A 15,821-nucleotide genomic window follows, 5' to 3' on the forward strand; every position below is an offset into this window, starting at 1 on the left:
GTCAACTGAAGGCTAGTGGAGCCTGGAGCACTTGAGGCTGAGTCTCACACCTTGCTGATGTGTGAAGGTGCTGTGAGGCAGGGCTAGTGTCTGTAGGATCTGGAAGTTTAGGAAGAGGGCACACAGGAGACTCTTTTATTTTTATGTGTGTGCTTCACCATGCATATGAAGGTCAGAGGACAGCTTACTTGATTTATTTTCTTCTGCTATGTGGGCTCTGAGGATGGAACCTGGAGGTTGTCAGGCTTAGTCAGCCTTTACCCGTGGAACAATCATTCAGACCCAGGACTATGCTTTAAATAATTGTCCTGCTCATGCGTCTCAGCTATAACTTCAGGGCCAGTCCTGGGAGCAGCTGAACTAATGGCTGGTAGTGGTCTTCAGACCGAAGAGTCAGTAGAAGCTGAATCGAGGCCAAGGCTTGCCAGGACTGTCTGTGTATAGTTAGGACGTATGGGAGGAGAGCAGGGATCTCTTTCAGGTCCTATTAGTCAAGTTAAAAATGGAGTGTGGGAAGGCTGGAGAGATGGAAGGGGAGTGTGAAGGTTAAGAACAGTGAAAGCCAAATTACACTATATTGGGGGCTGGGTAAAACAAGGTGTGCTTGAGTCTGGGAGAAGCCCTTGTTGAGGACTGGGTTCTGAGCATACCAGGGGGTACAGCACTCCTGGGTCCTGTGGATAGGCAAACTTGGGAAGGTATGTAGATTGCTACCTAGAACTCAGTACAATTTACTATCCCCTGCTCCTGTAGGTACCCAGATGGAGGTGTGCTGTTTCCTGGCCTGTGTTCTGTGTGGGTTCATAGCAATTTCTAGAACTCCTTGGCCCTTCCCCTGCTCTGAGCTTACAGTTGAGCAAACTAACTGCTGACCTTGTAGGCTTCCTGATGGGCTACTACCCCTCTCCTTTGGTATGGTACTCCTTGAGATTTTTATGATTTGGGGTTGGGAACACAGTTAAAATGCCCCTTGCCCCATCTTCTGTTTCTTGGATGTAAAGATGAATATCTGAGCAGAAGGGAGTCAGCACTGCAGCGGACTCTGAGCTCCAAGTGAGGTCCCCTCTCACCTGGGTACACAGGACTAGATCCAGGGAGGGGAGCACAAAAGAATGCCCACAGGGTGACCAGAGCTCGGGAAAGAGGAGTAAGGGACAGGGTCGGGGTGGGGACAGGGAGTGGTGGCTGATGCCAGAGATGTGTCATGAGTATTGGAAGAGTGGATTTCTGGGTTGCGATACCTTTGCTATTCCTTATCCTTAGTTTGTCTTTGGAGAGACGACAGAGCCTCTCTGTCTTTGAGCTGCACTGGCACAGTGTCCATCCTCTTCGTTCGTCTCTTTCCTGTTCTGTTTATTTATTGTATCTTAGTTGGGGTTTCTATTACTGTGATAAAGCACAATGACCACAAGCAACTTGGGCAGGAAAGGGGTTACCTCATCTTTATAGAAACGCTTAGCCTACTCCATTGTTGAGGGAATTCAGCATCAGGAACCTAGAGGCAGGAAGTGATGTAGAGGCACTGGAGGAATGAATGCTTCTTGCTGGCTTGGCTTGTTCAGTCTGATTGCCTGTAGCGCCCAGGACCACTGCCCGGGGGTGTCACACCTACATTGGGCTGGGTCTTCCATCAGACAGCAATCAACAAAAAGTACCACAGTCCTGCCCGCAGGCCAGTCAAGTGGGGGCATTTTTTTTTCAATCAGGGCTCCTTCTAAATTAACTACCTTGTATCATGTTGACATTAAAAACTAGTCAGCACAGTCAGCCCCTTGTCAGCGTAACACATAATCATATTACTTTTAAAGTAATCTTTTTTTTCTTGTCCATCTCCAAGATCTCATTTTAATGTTAACTTCACAATACAAAACTTTTCAGTCTTTACAAATACTTTAAAATTCAGTTTCTTTAAAATATCCAAAGCCTTTTTAGAAGTTCAAGCCTCTAAAATATCCATAGTCCCTAAAACTCAATTGTCTCCTGTAAAAGCAAAATAAGTTAAATACTTTCTTATTCCAAGAAGGCAGAGTAGGGCAGAGTTGCTCCAAGCAAAACCAAAGTCCAAGAGTGTAAAGCTCAGTGTCCGAGTTCTGGAATTCACCCAGGATCTTTTGGGTTGCCCCAGAGGGCTTGAACAGGCCCCCACAGCCCACACACTTGTTTCCTAGGCTTAGGCTGGCTTCACTGTACAGCTGCTGATGTCCTGGGGCCAAGCCAGCTCAGTCAGTCAACAGGGTCACGAGGGGAGGAGTGAGGATTAAAGAAAGAAAAGACAACTAGACAACATTATATTATGATCCCAGCAAGTGCTGAGGCAGGTTTGCTTTCTTCAGTCTGCTTTTATACCATTCTAGGTACATGCAAAAAAAGGGTCAGTCCTAGGTCAGAGACAAAGTAGTCAAGGAACAAACAAGGCATAAACAAAGTCCCATGGTCACTATGTCTAGGTGTATATGAGGATGACCAAGACACAAGAAATATAATATATTCCTCAGCTGTACTCATCTTGAGCCTTGTGCTAGCCCAGTGTAAATCTTGTTGCCGAGATCCTTGAAGCAGCATCAAGAGCTGCATTGGGATCCACCTTTACCAATAACCTCTCCTGGGTAGTCCTTAGGGACTCTAACCCTGCCCTATTGTTTCCCAGCTTCCACTTCTCTCAGGACTCATTCAGTCCCAGGCCTTCTACCCAATGAGGCTGCGACTCCTCCGCAGCCTCCTCTATCCCCACAGATCCACCTGGAAGAGACTCTAACACATCATCAAGGTTGGTTGCAGCTTGAGGAGCTCCTTGGCTCCTTCTGGGCTACAGCTTCTGTGTACTGACCCCAAGGAAGTATTCCCTGAAGATTGGCTTCACTGATGCTGATCTCTTGGTAATCACAGCCCCGGCTGATCAGTATCAATTGTACCAGCAAAGCAAAGGTTTCACTTTAGTGGTTAATACAAAATATCGCTTGACCGGCCGATCGTCTTTGCTTCCCTCAGAAGCTTGACAGGCCAGTGCTTTGTTTGTCTATACTGCTAGCAGTGTTATCTTCCAGCTCTACAGAAGCCTGCTGAGCCCTGAGGATACAGTGGCTTTTCCAGCCCAAACTTGAGGTGTTAACACAGTCCACCCTAAAACATGATCTTGTTTGTCACAGCAGTACCCCCTGACCTTGTACCAGCTTATGTCTCAGTTAGGGTTTCTACTGCTGTAGTAAACATCACCAAAGGCAGCTGTGGAGGAAAGGATTTGTTTCGTCTTACAGCTTTTCCATCATCCAAGGCAGTCAGGGCCTGGAACTGTGGGCGTGGGCTGATTTGGAAGTCATGGAGAGTGCTGCTTTGTGTCTTGGTCCCAGTAATTTGCTCAGCCTACTTTCTTATAGCACCCAGACCCACCAGCACACGGGTGGCACCGCACACAGTGAGCCGAGCCCTCCCACATCACTCATGAAACAGGATAATGCGGCACAGGCTTGTCCACACACAACCCAGTCAGGTGGGGGCATTTTCTCAGTTGAGGTTTTCTCTTCCACAAGGACTCTAACTTGTAAAGTTGATCTCAAAACCAGCCAGTGCAGTTGGTCATTATTAGCTGGAAGCAGTCCTGTGCCCTGGAGAGGCAGACAGCTGGCTCCCCAAAGAAAACCCAACAGCCAGGACAGTCTGGTTTCTATGTGGGTAGGTGCTGTGCAACGGGCTGGCATGTGCTGTTCTGTCGTGGGTGGGCTCTCTGTCCTGTGTCAGTGTTTAGGACAAGGGCTCCTGTCTTTACCTCATGGCTTGCTAGCAAGCAGTAAGAGGACAAAAGTACCTTTGTGGGATGGAGCACCATATGTGTGCACTGTATAGTCTGTGTCTGTCTGGGAAAGTGCTGGGTGTGCCTCGGGCCTCTCCAGCCAGTGTAACACCCACACTGTCCTCTACAGATCAGGCCGCACATTGCGACTCTTCGAAAGTACACCTATGGCAAGCACATCCTGGCCAAGCTGGAGAAGTACTACATGAAGAATGGCGTGGACTTGGGGCCCATTTGTGGTCCCCCTAATGGCATCATCTGAGCAGTGCACCCATTCCTGTCCCGCTGACCTCACTGACCCTGGCAGATCCAACCAGCAACCAGAGGTGCCCAGCTCAGAGTCGGAAGTGGGTAACGGTTGCTCTGGGATTGCTCCCTCCTTGAAAAACGGAATCAGATCCACTTGTGGAAAGGCCTTTGTAAATTTCATTTTATTACACATAACATGTACTAATTATTTTTTTTAATTGACTAATTACCCTGCTGTTTACTGGTGTATAGGAACTTGTACATAGGTGATCAGTGTACATGGGAGGCCACATGCTTTGTTCAATGTTGTATCTATATTCCACATGTGGACACTTTCAGGGTGGTTGGTTTAACAAAAAAAGTTTTACAAAAAAGACAAAAAAAGGTTTTTAACTCATTTGCCTTGTGGCAAGTTTTGCAAATAGCTCTTCCCCACCTCCTCATTTTATTAAAAAAAAAAAAACCTGAGAAATTTGAATTTTAGTTAAATGATCTCAAACTGGCATTTAACACTGTTTATAAACTATATATATATATATACATATATACATATTTGAAATGGGAGCGTTTCAGAGTTGCTAAAGCATCAGCCTGTGATACGGAGTTGATGACCTCGTGCTGAGAGAGGTGGTCGCTGCCGATCCAGGAGGAGCGGGAACCACAGAGGCCCAAGGCCAGTGGGCATGGCCACTTGCTGCCTATGGGTTGCCTTCTGTGGACACTGGGAAGCAGAATTTGATTATCTAGCATGAGAGAATATCCAGCTCTGCTCCTGGTCTGGCTTCTATAGATACATAGTGTATACTTGTGTAGACTTTGCATATATACGGATTTGTAGTATTTTCCTGTTTTGATGTCTAATCTGTATCTATAATGTACCCTAGTAGTCGGACATACTTTTGATTGTACAATTGTACATTTGTATACCTGTAATGTAAATGTGGAAAAGTTTGAATCAACATGAACACGTTTTTTGGTAAGAAGAGAATCAGCCAGCTGTGCACTCTGTATATCCCGCCTTTTATGGTCGTAGCAGATAGTGTTGTATATTGTAAATTGTAATTTCAACCAGAAGTAAATTTTTTTTCTTTTGAAGGAATAAATGTTCTTTATACAGCCTAGTTAATGTTTAAAAAGAAAAAACTAGCTTGGTTTATTTGTCAGCTAGTCAAGACGGTAGTGAGAGCTTTCTAAATGTTATTCAGATGATTCAGTTCACACTAGTGTTTTGGTTTTTTTTTTTTTTAAATCCTAAGAAAAGGTAATGTTTCACTTATTTTGTGACAGTCAAAAAGGATGTGCAGAAGTTCCGCCTGCCCCTTCCCGCTCAGCGCCTTCCCCTGTAAAGTGACTCGCCCTCCGTTTTGTACAGATGAGCTGTATTTTGCATTTTGTCTACTTGTAAGTGAATGTAACATACTGTCAATCCTTGTTTGCATATAGACTGTAACACTACACGGTGTACATTTCCAGAGCCTTGTGTATATTTCCAATGAACTTTTTGCAAGCACACTTGTAACCATATGTGTATAATTAACAGACCTGTGTATGCTTATGCCTGGGCAACTATTTTTTGTAACTCTTGTGTAGATTGTCTCTAAACAATGTGTGATCTTTATTTTGAAAAAAATACAGAACTTTGGAATCTGAATTTGTTTGTACCTCTCTCACTTCTCAAATTTGCTGAGGCGAGCCCTGCTCCAGCCTGCCTTTGTTGCTCTTGGAATGGCGAGGAAGGGTGGAGGAGTGGGGTAGGGTTGGGGTGGGTATCAGGCTGATGGCTTCTGAGCCTAATTTGACCTGAGAGGTTGAGTTCAGTTTGCCTCATGTCTGATTTTTCAGTGTTTTGTCTTTTCCTGGGGATAGACACACACACACACATGCACTCACGCACGCACTCACACCCCAGAAAGGTAACCGGTCTGGCAGACTGGGTGAACCAGTGAATTTTTATAGTGTCATTAATGAGGAATTACTCACAACTGTATCACTTCCCCCTCACTCCCCCACCCCCCGCCCCCGAAGCTGTAGCCTGGGGCTCTCTGCAGAGTTGCACAAATTTCTCTGAGCAGTTGCACAGTCAGAGCCTTTAATACAAGCTGGGGAGATACCTTGAGAATCTCCCCAGTTTCTGCTTTCCTAAACATGAGCTTTTGTTCACCTCCTGGTCGCAGAAGCCTCCCCTCTTGGGAGGGACTGTTTCAATTAAGAGAAAATTGCCTGACAAGCTGGGTGTGGCGGCTTCAATCCTAGCAGAGGGAGGCAGCAAGTTCAGGGCCAGCCTGATCTATAGCTTGAGTTCCTGAACAGCCCGGGCTGCACAGAGACCCTGTCTTGAAAACCAGATTTAGAGAGGGAGAGAACTCTCGGCTTGCTCAGAAATCCTCAGTGCAGGTCTCATGCACCTCTCTGCAAGTCTGTGTCCATGGCTGACCGCCCTGTCCTGCTGACCATCCTGCAGGGTTTTCATTTTGGCTTCTGGCATTTTTGGCATTGGGAAGTATCCTTTCTAAGACTGACAACTCTCTTACCTGGGAACGCCCATTCAGGCTATCCCATGCTCTGACTACCCTCACATTGAGAACCTATGGGCTCACAGTAGTTCCTGTCCTCAGAATGTCCACCCTTCCTCCACCCAGCTATTCGTCAAGAGTCACCTTTGACAAAAATTGACAAAGGTTGGTTGAGCCAGGAAGACCAGATGGGAGGCCACAGAATCTGGGATTTCACCTGGCCTCCAGTGTGTTGGGGGCCTCTAGTCAGTGGTTGCCATCCAGCCTTGGGGACAGAAAAGAGAAGTGATGGTTTGCAGTTGAAGGCCTGATTCTGCTTGAACAGTTGGAGTTGGGCCGTGCCCTGGCTTTGTTGTATGTGCTGAGGGGAGGTGGCAGGTGGCTGATGCCTGTGTTTTGGGACATCTCTGGGTTCTCATTACCCTCTGCATTTGCTTGTTGTTGCTTGATTTGGGTTCTTTAGCGTTTCAGTGCAGAAGCATGTATCTGAAACCCTGCTGGAAAGGGGATGGTCTCTAATTCCAAACCTTGCATGTGTGAAGAGTCTTCAGAATCAGGATTAAATGGAGCTTTTAATCCTCCCATGCCCCATCCCAATTCTCTGTAAAAGGGGAAACTACCTGAATACTAATAAGCACTTTGAAAAGGAGTTGTGTAGATTGAGATTTTGTAACTGAGTAGTACCCAATACATGTCACAAGCAACATTTCCATATTCCCTATTTACTGTTGGAGACTTCATTTTAATAGTTTCTGGATAGAGACTGTACGGAGCCCCCCACCCACTCGGTGGCTACGCACAGAGCATAGACTATCTTAGGGATTCACAAGCTTGTCATCTCAACCCTAAGAGGCCAAGGCAGGAAGATGGAAAGTTTGACCTTAAGCTACAGTAACCAGAGTGTTTCAGAAGCAGAAAACAAAGCCAACTGAGCCAGTGCATATTCATAAATCCCAACACTTGGGAGACAAGAGGTTTAGGAGTTCAAGGTCATGTTGGCCACACAGTGAGCCAGAGTGACTGCATGAGATCCTGTCGCTGCACAGGAGTTTGGAGGACCTTTCCCAGTCCACCCTTACCTTACAGCCTTTCGGAGACACATTTTATTTGGTTGGTTACGTCTCTTCTTCCCATCACATGGTGGGTACATCTGGCTTTACACGGGCTTTATCCTCATGTTTGGCACGCTTCACACTGAGCTACATCCCAGCCTGAGACCCGTCTTAACAAACAAAAGCAAATCCAGGAGAGGAGGAGTTCTTAAGCAAAGAAGTCTGTCCAATGCAATTCACTGAACACAAACAGCCGGCGGGGCTCCAGAAGGTAGCTCTGGAATGTCCATTTCAGATTCAAAAGCCAAGGTTCCACACATGAGACACTGTATGAGATCCTTCCTCCACAGGTCTGTTTGGAGCAAGCTGGGTTCCAGGCTGTGTCCACCTTGAGACATCCAGGAGGAAGTCCAGATGTTTCAGCCCATATTGCAGAAGAGATGAAACTCAGGCTTGGTATACATTGAAAACCAAGCCAGGGTTTTTTCTAGGTCTCCTGACCTCCTGGATCCAGTGCTGTTTATTATATCTGGCTTGGCCAATTACCTTTAGGACCTAGATTGCTACCTTTTAGAGTTGTATCAGGGGCTTGTGAGAGGGCTCAGTGAGAGTACAGGTGCTCGCTGCCAACTCTGGTGATGGAGTTTGGTCCCCAGAACCCACATGGTGAAAGAAAGAGAACTGGCTCCCCCGAGTTGACCTCTGACATACATGTACACTGTGGAACAAACATGCACATGCACCCACAATGTATGTACATGAACATACACTGCTATTCCAGAGGACCCAAATTTAGTCTCAGCACCCAAGTAAAGAGCCTCATAACTGCCTGTGACTCCAGCTTCATGGGATCTGAAGCCTTCATCTGGACTCCAGGGACACCCTTGTATACACAGACACACTGAGGTGGCAGAAGACTGGAGACATTGAGGTGGCAGAAGACTGGAGTTCAATACCCAGCACTCCCGTGGCAACCTCAGAACCATCCCAACTCCAGTTCCAGGTAATATGATGCTGTCTTCTGGCCTCTTTAGGCACCATATACATGCAGTGCAAGGACAGACGTGTGGTCAAAAGATCTACAAATAAAATGGAAAATAGTAAATTACAAAACCTCCAAAAGAGCTGCGCAGAATTCACCGATCAAGTCGCAAGAAACTTGTGACTTCTGGTAGTTCTCAGCTCCGGTCACATGAGGGCGCTGCTGCCTAAACCAAACACTCAGGAGTCTCCAGGGAACCGGGAGTTAAGGCCTAGCTTTCAAGACTTTCAAGTGAGGTTTGTTTCTTCCTCACTCCTCCCCAGGGGTCCCCAGTGTGCATGGCCATACCTTCACCATCTGGGGGTAGGAACCCAAGCTCACACATCTGGCTCAGATCCAGCTTTGATTTGCTCTGTGACCCCCGTGGAGCCTTGGCCTGGGAAAGACCCAGCCCCGTAGCTACCCACTCCAGCTGCTCACTCCCTTACCCTGAGAGCTATCTCAGCCTGTCTCTCAGTTTCAGGCAGAGTGACTCCCAAACACTTGCCAGCCCCCTGCAGTGGTGGTCACATCCACCTCTGTGCCATCACTTGGATTCTGAATATCAGGAAGTGGTGGCTCCAGGACTCAACCCTAAGCCTGTCCTGTGTTTCCAGGTCCCCCCTCCCAACCTCCGTCTAGGCAAGGGGGACACAGGTCCGCTGGAGACAGAACAGGGCGGCCCCCACCTGAGGGCAGCTACAAGTTACTGCCTCCTTGTGACCTCCCAGGGGAGATTTCTGCCTCAACCAGAGTGGGGTTCAACAGTGGTGAGGCTGGATGCCAGTTTCACAAGACACCCCCCCTAAACCTAATCCCAACAACAGCTGTGTGAGAGCATGGCCAACAGTCAAGCTGCACAGCCCAGGGGGGAGTCAGGGTTCCCTGCCCTCAGCTCCAGACTCAAGATGGGGTGAGAAGGGAAAGTATTTTTAGGAAGGTTTTTGTTCTTTTGGGTTTTTTTTTTCCCTTCCAGGAAAATGACTTTTAATGTGCAATTTATTCCCAGAAGCTTGGGTGTATGGAGAGGCTTCTGAGGAAACACCCCTCCCTTCTCCTTCCCTCCCCCCCCCTTTCTTCTCCCTCTCTTGCCCCTCATTTCCTGTCTTTTCTTCCTCCTCTTAATACTTTCCCTATCCCATCTCCCTCTTTCTGCCCCTCATCTCTCCTTCCCCAGTCAGTCCTTGGGTCCCCAACACAGGAAAGAAGACAGGTGTGAGCCTAGGTTAGTCTAGTCCTAGCTTCCGCACAGCTTTCCTAGTTCTGTGTCCTCAGTCAGGGTCTTGGGCAGAGGTGACCAGGTCCAAAGAGTTTACAGATCAGGGGCTGGTAAGACGTGGACAAGGCTAGCAGATCATCTAAGAGGAGACCCCAGGATGAGGAGCCGTCCAGTCCCCAGCTCAGCCACAGACTGTGTTGGCATGCCACCTGTCACCTTCCTCACTGTCCACTCCTCTCCTTTCTCAGTGTGAAGCAGACAGATGAAATTGCCTGGGCAGGGCAAGGCAAGCTGCTTTGGACAGGACAGTGGAAAATGAGTTGCCATGGCCATGCCACACCTTTGGGAGACGGGCCCGTTCTGGTGTGAGTTTATATAAGGTGGGAACAATAACCTGGAGCGCAGTGGCCCTCTGCAGTCGGGTAGCTGCCCCAGCCTCAGAGGGGAGACCGTTTCTCTGAGTCACCTGTACTAGGGGCTTTTGAGTGAGTTACCCATGCTCCTATGAGTCACCTCAAGCTGGGCTCACATGGGGTTGTTCTGTGGTCTGTTGAGTCCCGTCTGGATCAAAAAGGCACTTCTGTCCATCTCTCAAGGAAAAGACAACGCTTAATGTAGGATTCTTAGATAGAAGCTGCCCCTGCCTCTGCATGAACAGAATGTCAGGACAAAGCTCCAGGTCATACTCTAGGCAGCTTCAGAGCACTTGTCTGCCCCGACCTCCTAGGAGATGTCACTGCTAGGAAGACCTCCTAGATTTCCCCAGGGGGAAGCCTCATCCTGGCACCAGGCTGGGTCTAAGGATCTGTTCAGACATGAATGGCTGTCGAAACAGCATGGCCACAGGCTCAGGCCCCTCACGTACACAGGCCCCTTTCAAGGCTCTGTTCTCGGTGCTGTATATGGGCACTTTAGGGCAGCTCTGGGCAGCTGAGGCTCCCCAGAGCCAGTCCCACCATCTTTCCCTTCCTAGCTGCAGGTCCGGAAGCCTCATCTGCTTTCCCGCAGCCCCCTGGCTGCTCTGGCAGTTCTGGCCCAGATACTTAGTGCTGCCAAGGGACCCGTTGGGGTCTTGAGGCTTCTATGGGACCATCCACAGCCATCCCAGATATGAATGTCCCTTTAGCTGGGACTCCGACTTCCCCTCCACACACCCATGGACCTGAGGGATGTTTGAGCACTGTGGCTACCAGCTGCTGCCCACGCTGGATTCCCACACAAAGGCAAAGGATAACCTCTGAGCCTCTCCAAGTTCTGCAGAGGTGACTCTGGTTCCTCCATGTCTGGTGTAATCCTGCTAGGATCCTGTTTCAGTTCCTACATTTGGGGGTGGGGGTGGGGTCACTGACTCTCAGCTTTGTTTCACCAAGACTTTCCCAGAAGTAAATCTTGACTCTGACCTCCATCCTGATTCTTGGGGCAAAAGAGAAGTTTGAGCAGGAGATGCTTGGGCTGATGATGCAGGAGATGCTTGGGCTGATGATGATGCTGGAGACACTTATGAGGACCCTCTTGTCCCAAGGCGACCACCCAGCTTACACAATGGTGGTGCCCGCCTTTGATCCCAGCGCTCAGAAGTCAGAGTCAGGCAGATCTCTGTTAGCTCAAGGACAGCCTGGCCTACTGAAAAAATTCCAGGCCATCCCGGGTTACATCGTAACACCATCGCTATTTATTTATTTTACTTTTAATTAATTTTTTAAGGCGAGAGATGGTTGAGTAGTTAAGCAAACTTGCGATGTTTTCAGAGGACCTGAATTTGGGTCTCTGCAGTCATGTTAGATCTGATACTTGTGGCTACCTGTACCCCTGCCTCCAGAGGGTCTGGTGCCTTCTTCTGGCTCTGAAAGCCACCTTTATTCACGTACCCTCTTCACATACACACTCCTAGACAATATAAACTTTTTTTTTTTTTTTTAAGAACTGGGTCAAGATTCCTGGTTCAAATCCTGGCTCACCCATTTCCCACCTGTGAGTCCAGAAACAAGTTACTGACCTCTAAGTCCTGGGTTCTCCAACTAAAGAGTGGGGGTCCTCAGAGTCAGCAGGCAAGGCACTCACTGTGGGCTGGGCTCTCTCCGAGGAATTAGTCTCTGGGTCCTCACAAAACCAGGCCTGGGAGGAGTCAGAGAAAACAGGTGCCTGGCCAGGGCGTGGTAATGAGACGCCCTCTGCAATCTCAGCTCTTCCTACTCCTCAGGGGTTTTGAGGACCCCATCTGCTTGGCCGAACCTCTGGGAGAGGCAGGTGGAGAAATCACTCCTCAGTCAAGTCTGAGGTGCAACCTTGAACAGAGCGGAGTGTTGATAACCCCAACCCTCCAACCCTTTTTGTGGGGCTCCCGTAGTTAGGAGACAGTTTCATAAGGGTATAGAGGATTGGGGAGACATGGCCCAGCCGGCTGGTGGGGATCATCTGCCTGCTCAGCTGTGCCTGAGCGTGTCCTTGGTGTAGAGGGCGCCTCCCTCGGTAACTCTTTAATTCACTCATCAAACACTTGCCAACACAGCCTAGGGGTGAGAGCAGAGGCCAAGGTCTCACTGGCAGTAAGATGGTGGTGGAGTGTGGGATGGGGGGCTGGACTCTTGGTTTGCTTTCTACTGCTGCAATAAAATGATCAAGAGCAACGCAAGGAGGAAAGGGTTAATTTCATCTTAAAGCTCTCGGGTCACTCTCAGTCACTGAGGGAGGGCAGGGCAGGGCAGGGACTCAAGGCAGGAACCTGGAGGCAGGAACCCAAGCCGAGGAAGTATGCTAACCATTCCCCAGGGCTTGCTCAGCCTCCTTCCCTTCCCTTCCTCCCTCCCTCCCTCCCTCCCTCCCTCCCCCCCTCCCTTCCTTTTTTCCTTATTTCTTTTTTATTTTTTGAGACAAGGTTTCTGTGTAGTCTTCCCTGTCCTGGAACTCACTCTGTAGACCAGGCAGGCCTTAGATCAGGGGTCTGTGCCCCTGCCCCTGCCCCTGCCCCTGCCCCTGCCCCTCTGTCTCTCTGCCTCTGCCTCTGCCTCTGCCTCTGCCTCTGCCTCTGCCTCTGCCTCCTGAGTGGCTGGGATTAAAGTCATGTTATCTCTACCTGGCTTAAATATTTATTATTATTTTTTATGTATAAGAGTGTTTTGCCTGCTTGTATGTTTGTGCACAACATTTGTGCACAAGGAGCCCAGAAGAGGACATCAGATCCTCAGGGACTGGAGTTACGGGCAGTTGCAAACTGCCCTGTGGGTGCTGGGAATTGAACCTAGGTCTTCTAGAAGAGCAGCCAGTGCTTTTGATCACGGAACCATCTCTCTACCCCCAGTCTGCTTCCTTATACACCTGCAAAGGGATCGCACCACTCCCAGTGCCTGGGCCCTTCCACATTCTCCATCATTAATCAAGAAAATGCCCCTCCCCCATCTGTCCATGGGCTAAGCTGATGGAGGCATTTTCTTAGCTGAGGTTCCTTCTTCCCTAATGACTCCAGTATGTGTCAAGTTGACAACTGCCCTGTTCTTCTTCAGCTCTGAAAAACGGGGGCAGTGTCCTGTCAGAGAGAAGGGTGGAGTGCAGGTGGCCGGGTTAGAGCCCTGAAGTTATTCATTAAAAAATCTGAGTTTTCCCAGTTCCAGTAAAGACAGAAGGACTGTTTGAAGATGGAGTGGGTGTGGTCAGGATGGCTTATGCCTTTGCCGTCTTTGCCAGGTGACCTGTGGCTGGATGAAGGCAGTTTCTGGAGTCTGTTTGGATGGGGATAGCACAGGGAAGGAGACATTAGTGTTCTGGGGGTGTGGTAAGGACACACATGGTGGTATAGACAGGGTGAACTGTGATGTATCGTTTGCCCAGGGACTAAATGTGCACCTGATTCCCAGGGAGAATCCCATCTCAGCTCTGTCTGTGACTAGACCTATAACAAGCAGCAGGTGGCGCTCCTAGCCAAAGAGTCCACACAAGGTTTCCTGCCGGAATCTCAGTGAAGGGGGTTTGCAGAATAAGGAAGGCAAGGCTAGGCCGTGCTCCCTGACAACTTGGTAGGCTTCTTTGAATAACGCTCTGAGCCTTGCTTGCCTCCCAGCATGGGCAGCTCAGTACTTTGTCTGTCAGTCAGATCTAGCTGTCCCAAGATTTTCTTTGCACCAAGTTGACATGCCACTCCTTGGGTCTCCTCCTTGATCCCTGCAAAAACTTTGGGAGCACTTCAGAACCAGTCTGTTCTCTTGGGCTGCTCAGCCACTCTGGGAGGTAGTGTTATGCCCATATCAGAGTCCCAACCACATTGATTGAACACCCAGTACTGGAAAAGGAAGAGCTCACAAAAACTCCCCAGCCTGTCCCCTGACCTGGTACACACAAGGCATTCAGTGTTTGTTGAATGAATAAGTGAAGCCCATACGATCATCATTTCCATCATACATTAGGGTATAGGCTCAGAGAGGTGAAGTTACACAAACAAGTACCACAGCTCATGATTGCAAGAACCAAGATTTGAACTCACTTAACCCAGAGCTAGAGTCCCTCAGCTCCCGACTATGCTAGTGATAAAGCCAGCTCCCGATTCCTCGACAGGTCAGTCTTTGCCTGTCCTATTCTCCAAGACATCCTTGCTTCAAATACCAAAATACTTTGAAATGGGATTGATTTAAAAGACTGTTTTGGGTCAGGCAGGCGGTGGTGGCGCACGCCTTTAATCCCAGCACTTGGGAGGCAGAGGCAGGCAGATTTCTGAGTTCGAGACCAGCCTGGTCTACAGAGTGAGTTCCAGGACAGCCAGGGCTACACAGAGAAACCCTGTCTCAAACACACACACACACACACACACACACACACACACACACACAAAGGATGTGATGGAGGTACGAGGATCAGACGTCCAAGATCATACTCAACTACGTCAGAAGTTCAAGGTCAGTCTGAAAGCCCATCTTCTAAAAACAAACCAAAACAAAACATGTCAACATTTATTTTTATTATTTTTAAAAGATTTATTTTTATTATTCGTGTGTATATGTGCACGTGCGGGCATGCGTGCCACACACACCTGTGCACGTGAATGCAGGTGTCCTTGAAGGCTAAAGGTTTTGGGTCCTCTGAAGCTGGAGCTACAGACAGTTGTGACTTGCTTGATGTGACTACACTTACTTCCTTAAGTGATACACTGTATCTCTCCCAGGCTATCACTCCCCTCTTACTTGTAAAGACAGAGACTCAGTATGCAGGCCGGCTTTGAGATCCCTCTGCCTCAGCCTCCTAAGTGCTGAGTGCTGGGGTTACTGGCATCTACTACTCAGGCTTGGCTCTTTCTCAGCGATCTGTAAACCACAGAGTGGACGGGTCCCTCCCTGCTGGTGTCTACTGAGGTTAGCTAGGCAGGCCTTGCATACCTGTGATGCCCCAGCCTCTCACTCCCTCTGGGGAACCCATCTCACACGCTGCCTTATATGGTGCTGAGCTTCATGCTCTGGGTTTCATTCCAAGGACACGTGGCCATCAAATGGATAGCGCTGATGGCAGGGACATCGAGGGTGTCCTGCTCAGTTCACGTGCCAACTAACCAAAGCCTACCCTTACCAGCCTCTCCCGAGACCCCTTGGTGCAACTGAGCCCCTTGTGAACGGAAAACTGGTGACTTCACCACTGTGTGTGGAGAGAGACACGTGCTGGTGCTCCCCACGCGTGCCTGTAGCTGACCCAAACCCCTGCTTCCTGAACTCAGGGTGTTAGGGTCTGTAGCCAGTGTCTCTCAGGCGGACAGGCCAAGGAGAAACTCAGGAGGACTAGGGGAACCTCAGGCCGGGGGTCCTCTGACACCACCCTGCTAGGGGAGGAGAGACTCGGGGTGCTGTCTGGAGGAGCAGGTTCTCCCGCAACTCGCACACGGCGTGCTCCGCGGATCCACAGTTGGGGGGCAGACGTCAACGCCCCTCGCCCCCACCGCGCCCGGGGAAACTGAGGCCGGGGGCGGTGTCGCGTGCCGCTGTCGCCGCGGCCCCGCCCTCCTGTT

The 15,821-nt window shown here is 49.2% G+C and overlaps 1 protein-coding gene across 1 annotated transcript in view; it reads left to right on the forward strand.

Moving 5' to 3' along the window:
* Nucleotides 1-5,687, forward strand: part of Pum1 (pumilio RNA binding family member 1) — a 110,246-nt gene extending 104,559 nt beyond the window's left edge. Inside the window, exons 18-19 of the mRNA XM_028760007.1 lie at nt 881-912; nt 3,918-5,687. Of these exons, the coding sequence (XP_028615840.1) occupies nt 881-912; nt 3,918-4,049 (164 nt within the window). The 3' untranslated portion in view covers nt 4,050-5,687. The remainder of the gene's footprint in view (nt 1-880; nt 913-3,917) is intronic.
* Nucleotides 5,688-15,821: the final 10,134 nt, after the last annotated feature.

The sequence above is a fragment of the Grammomys surdaster genome, unplaced genomic scaffold (assembly GCF_004785775.1).
Source record: "Grammomys surdaster isolate TR1022 unplaced genomic scaffold, NIH_TR_1.0 126313, whole genome shotgun sequence".
In the NCBI taxonomy this organism is placed as follows: domain Eukaryota; kingdom Metazoa; phylum Chordata; class Mammalia; order Rodentia; family Muridae; genus Grammomys; species Grammomys surdaster.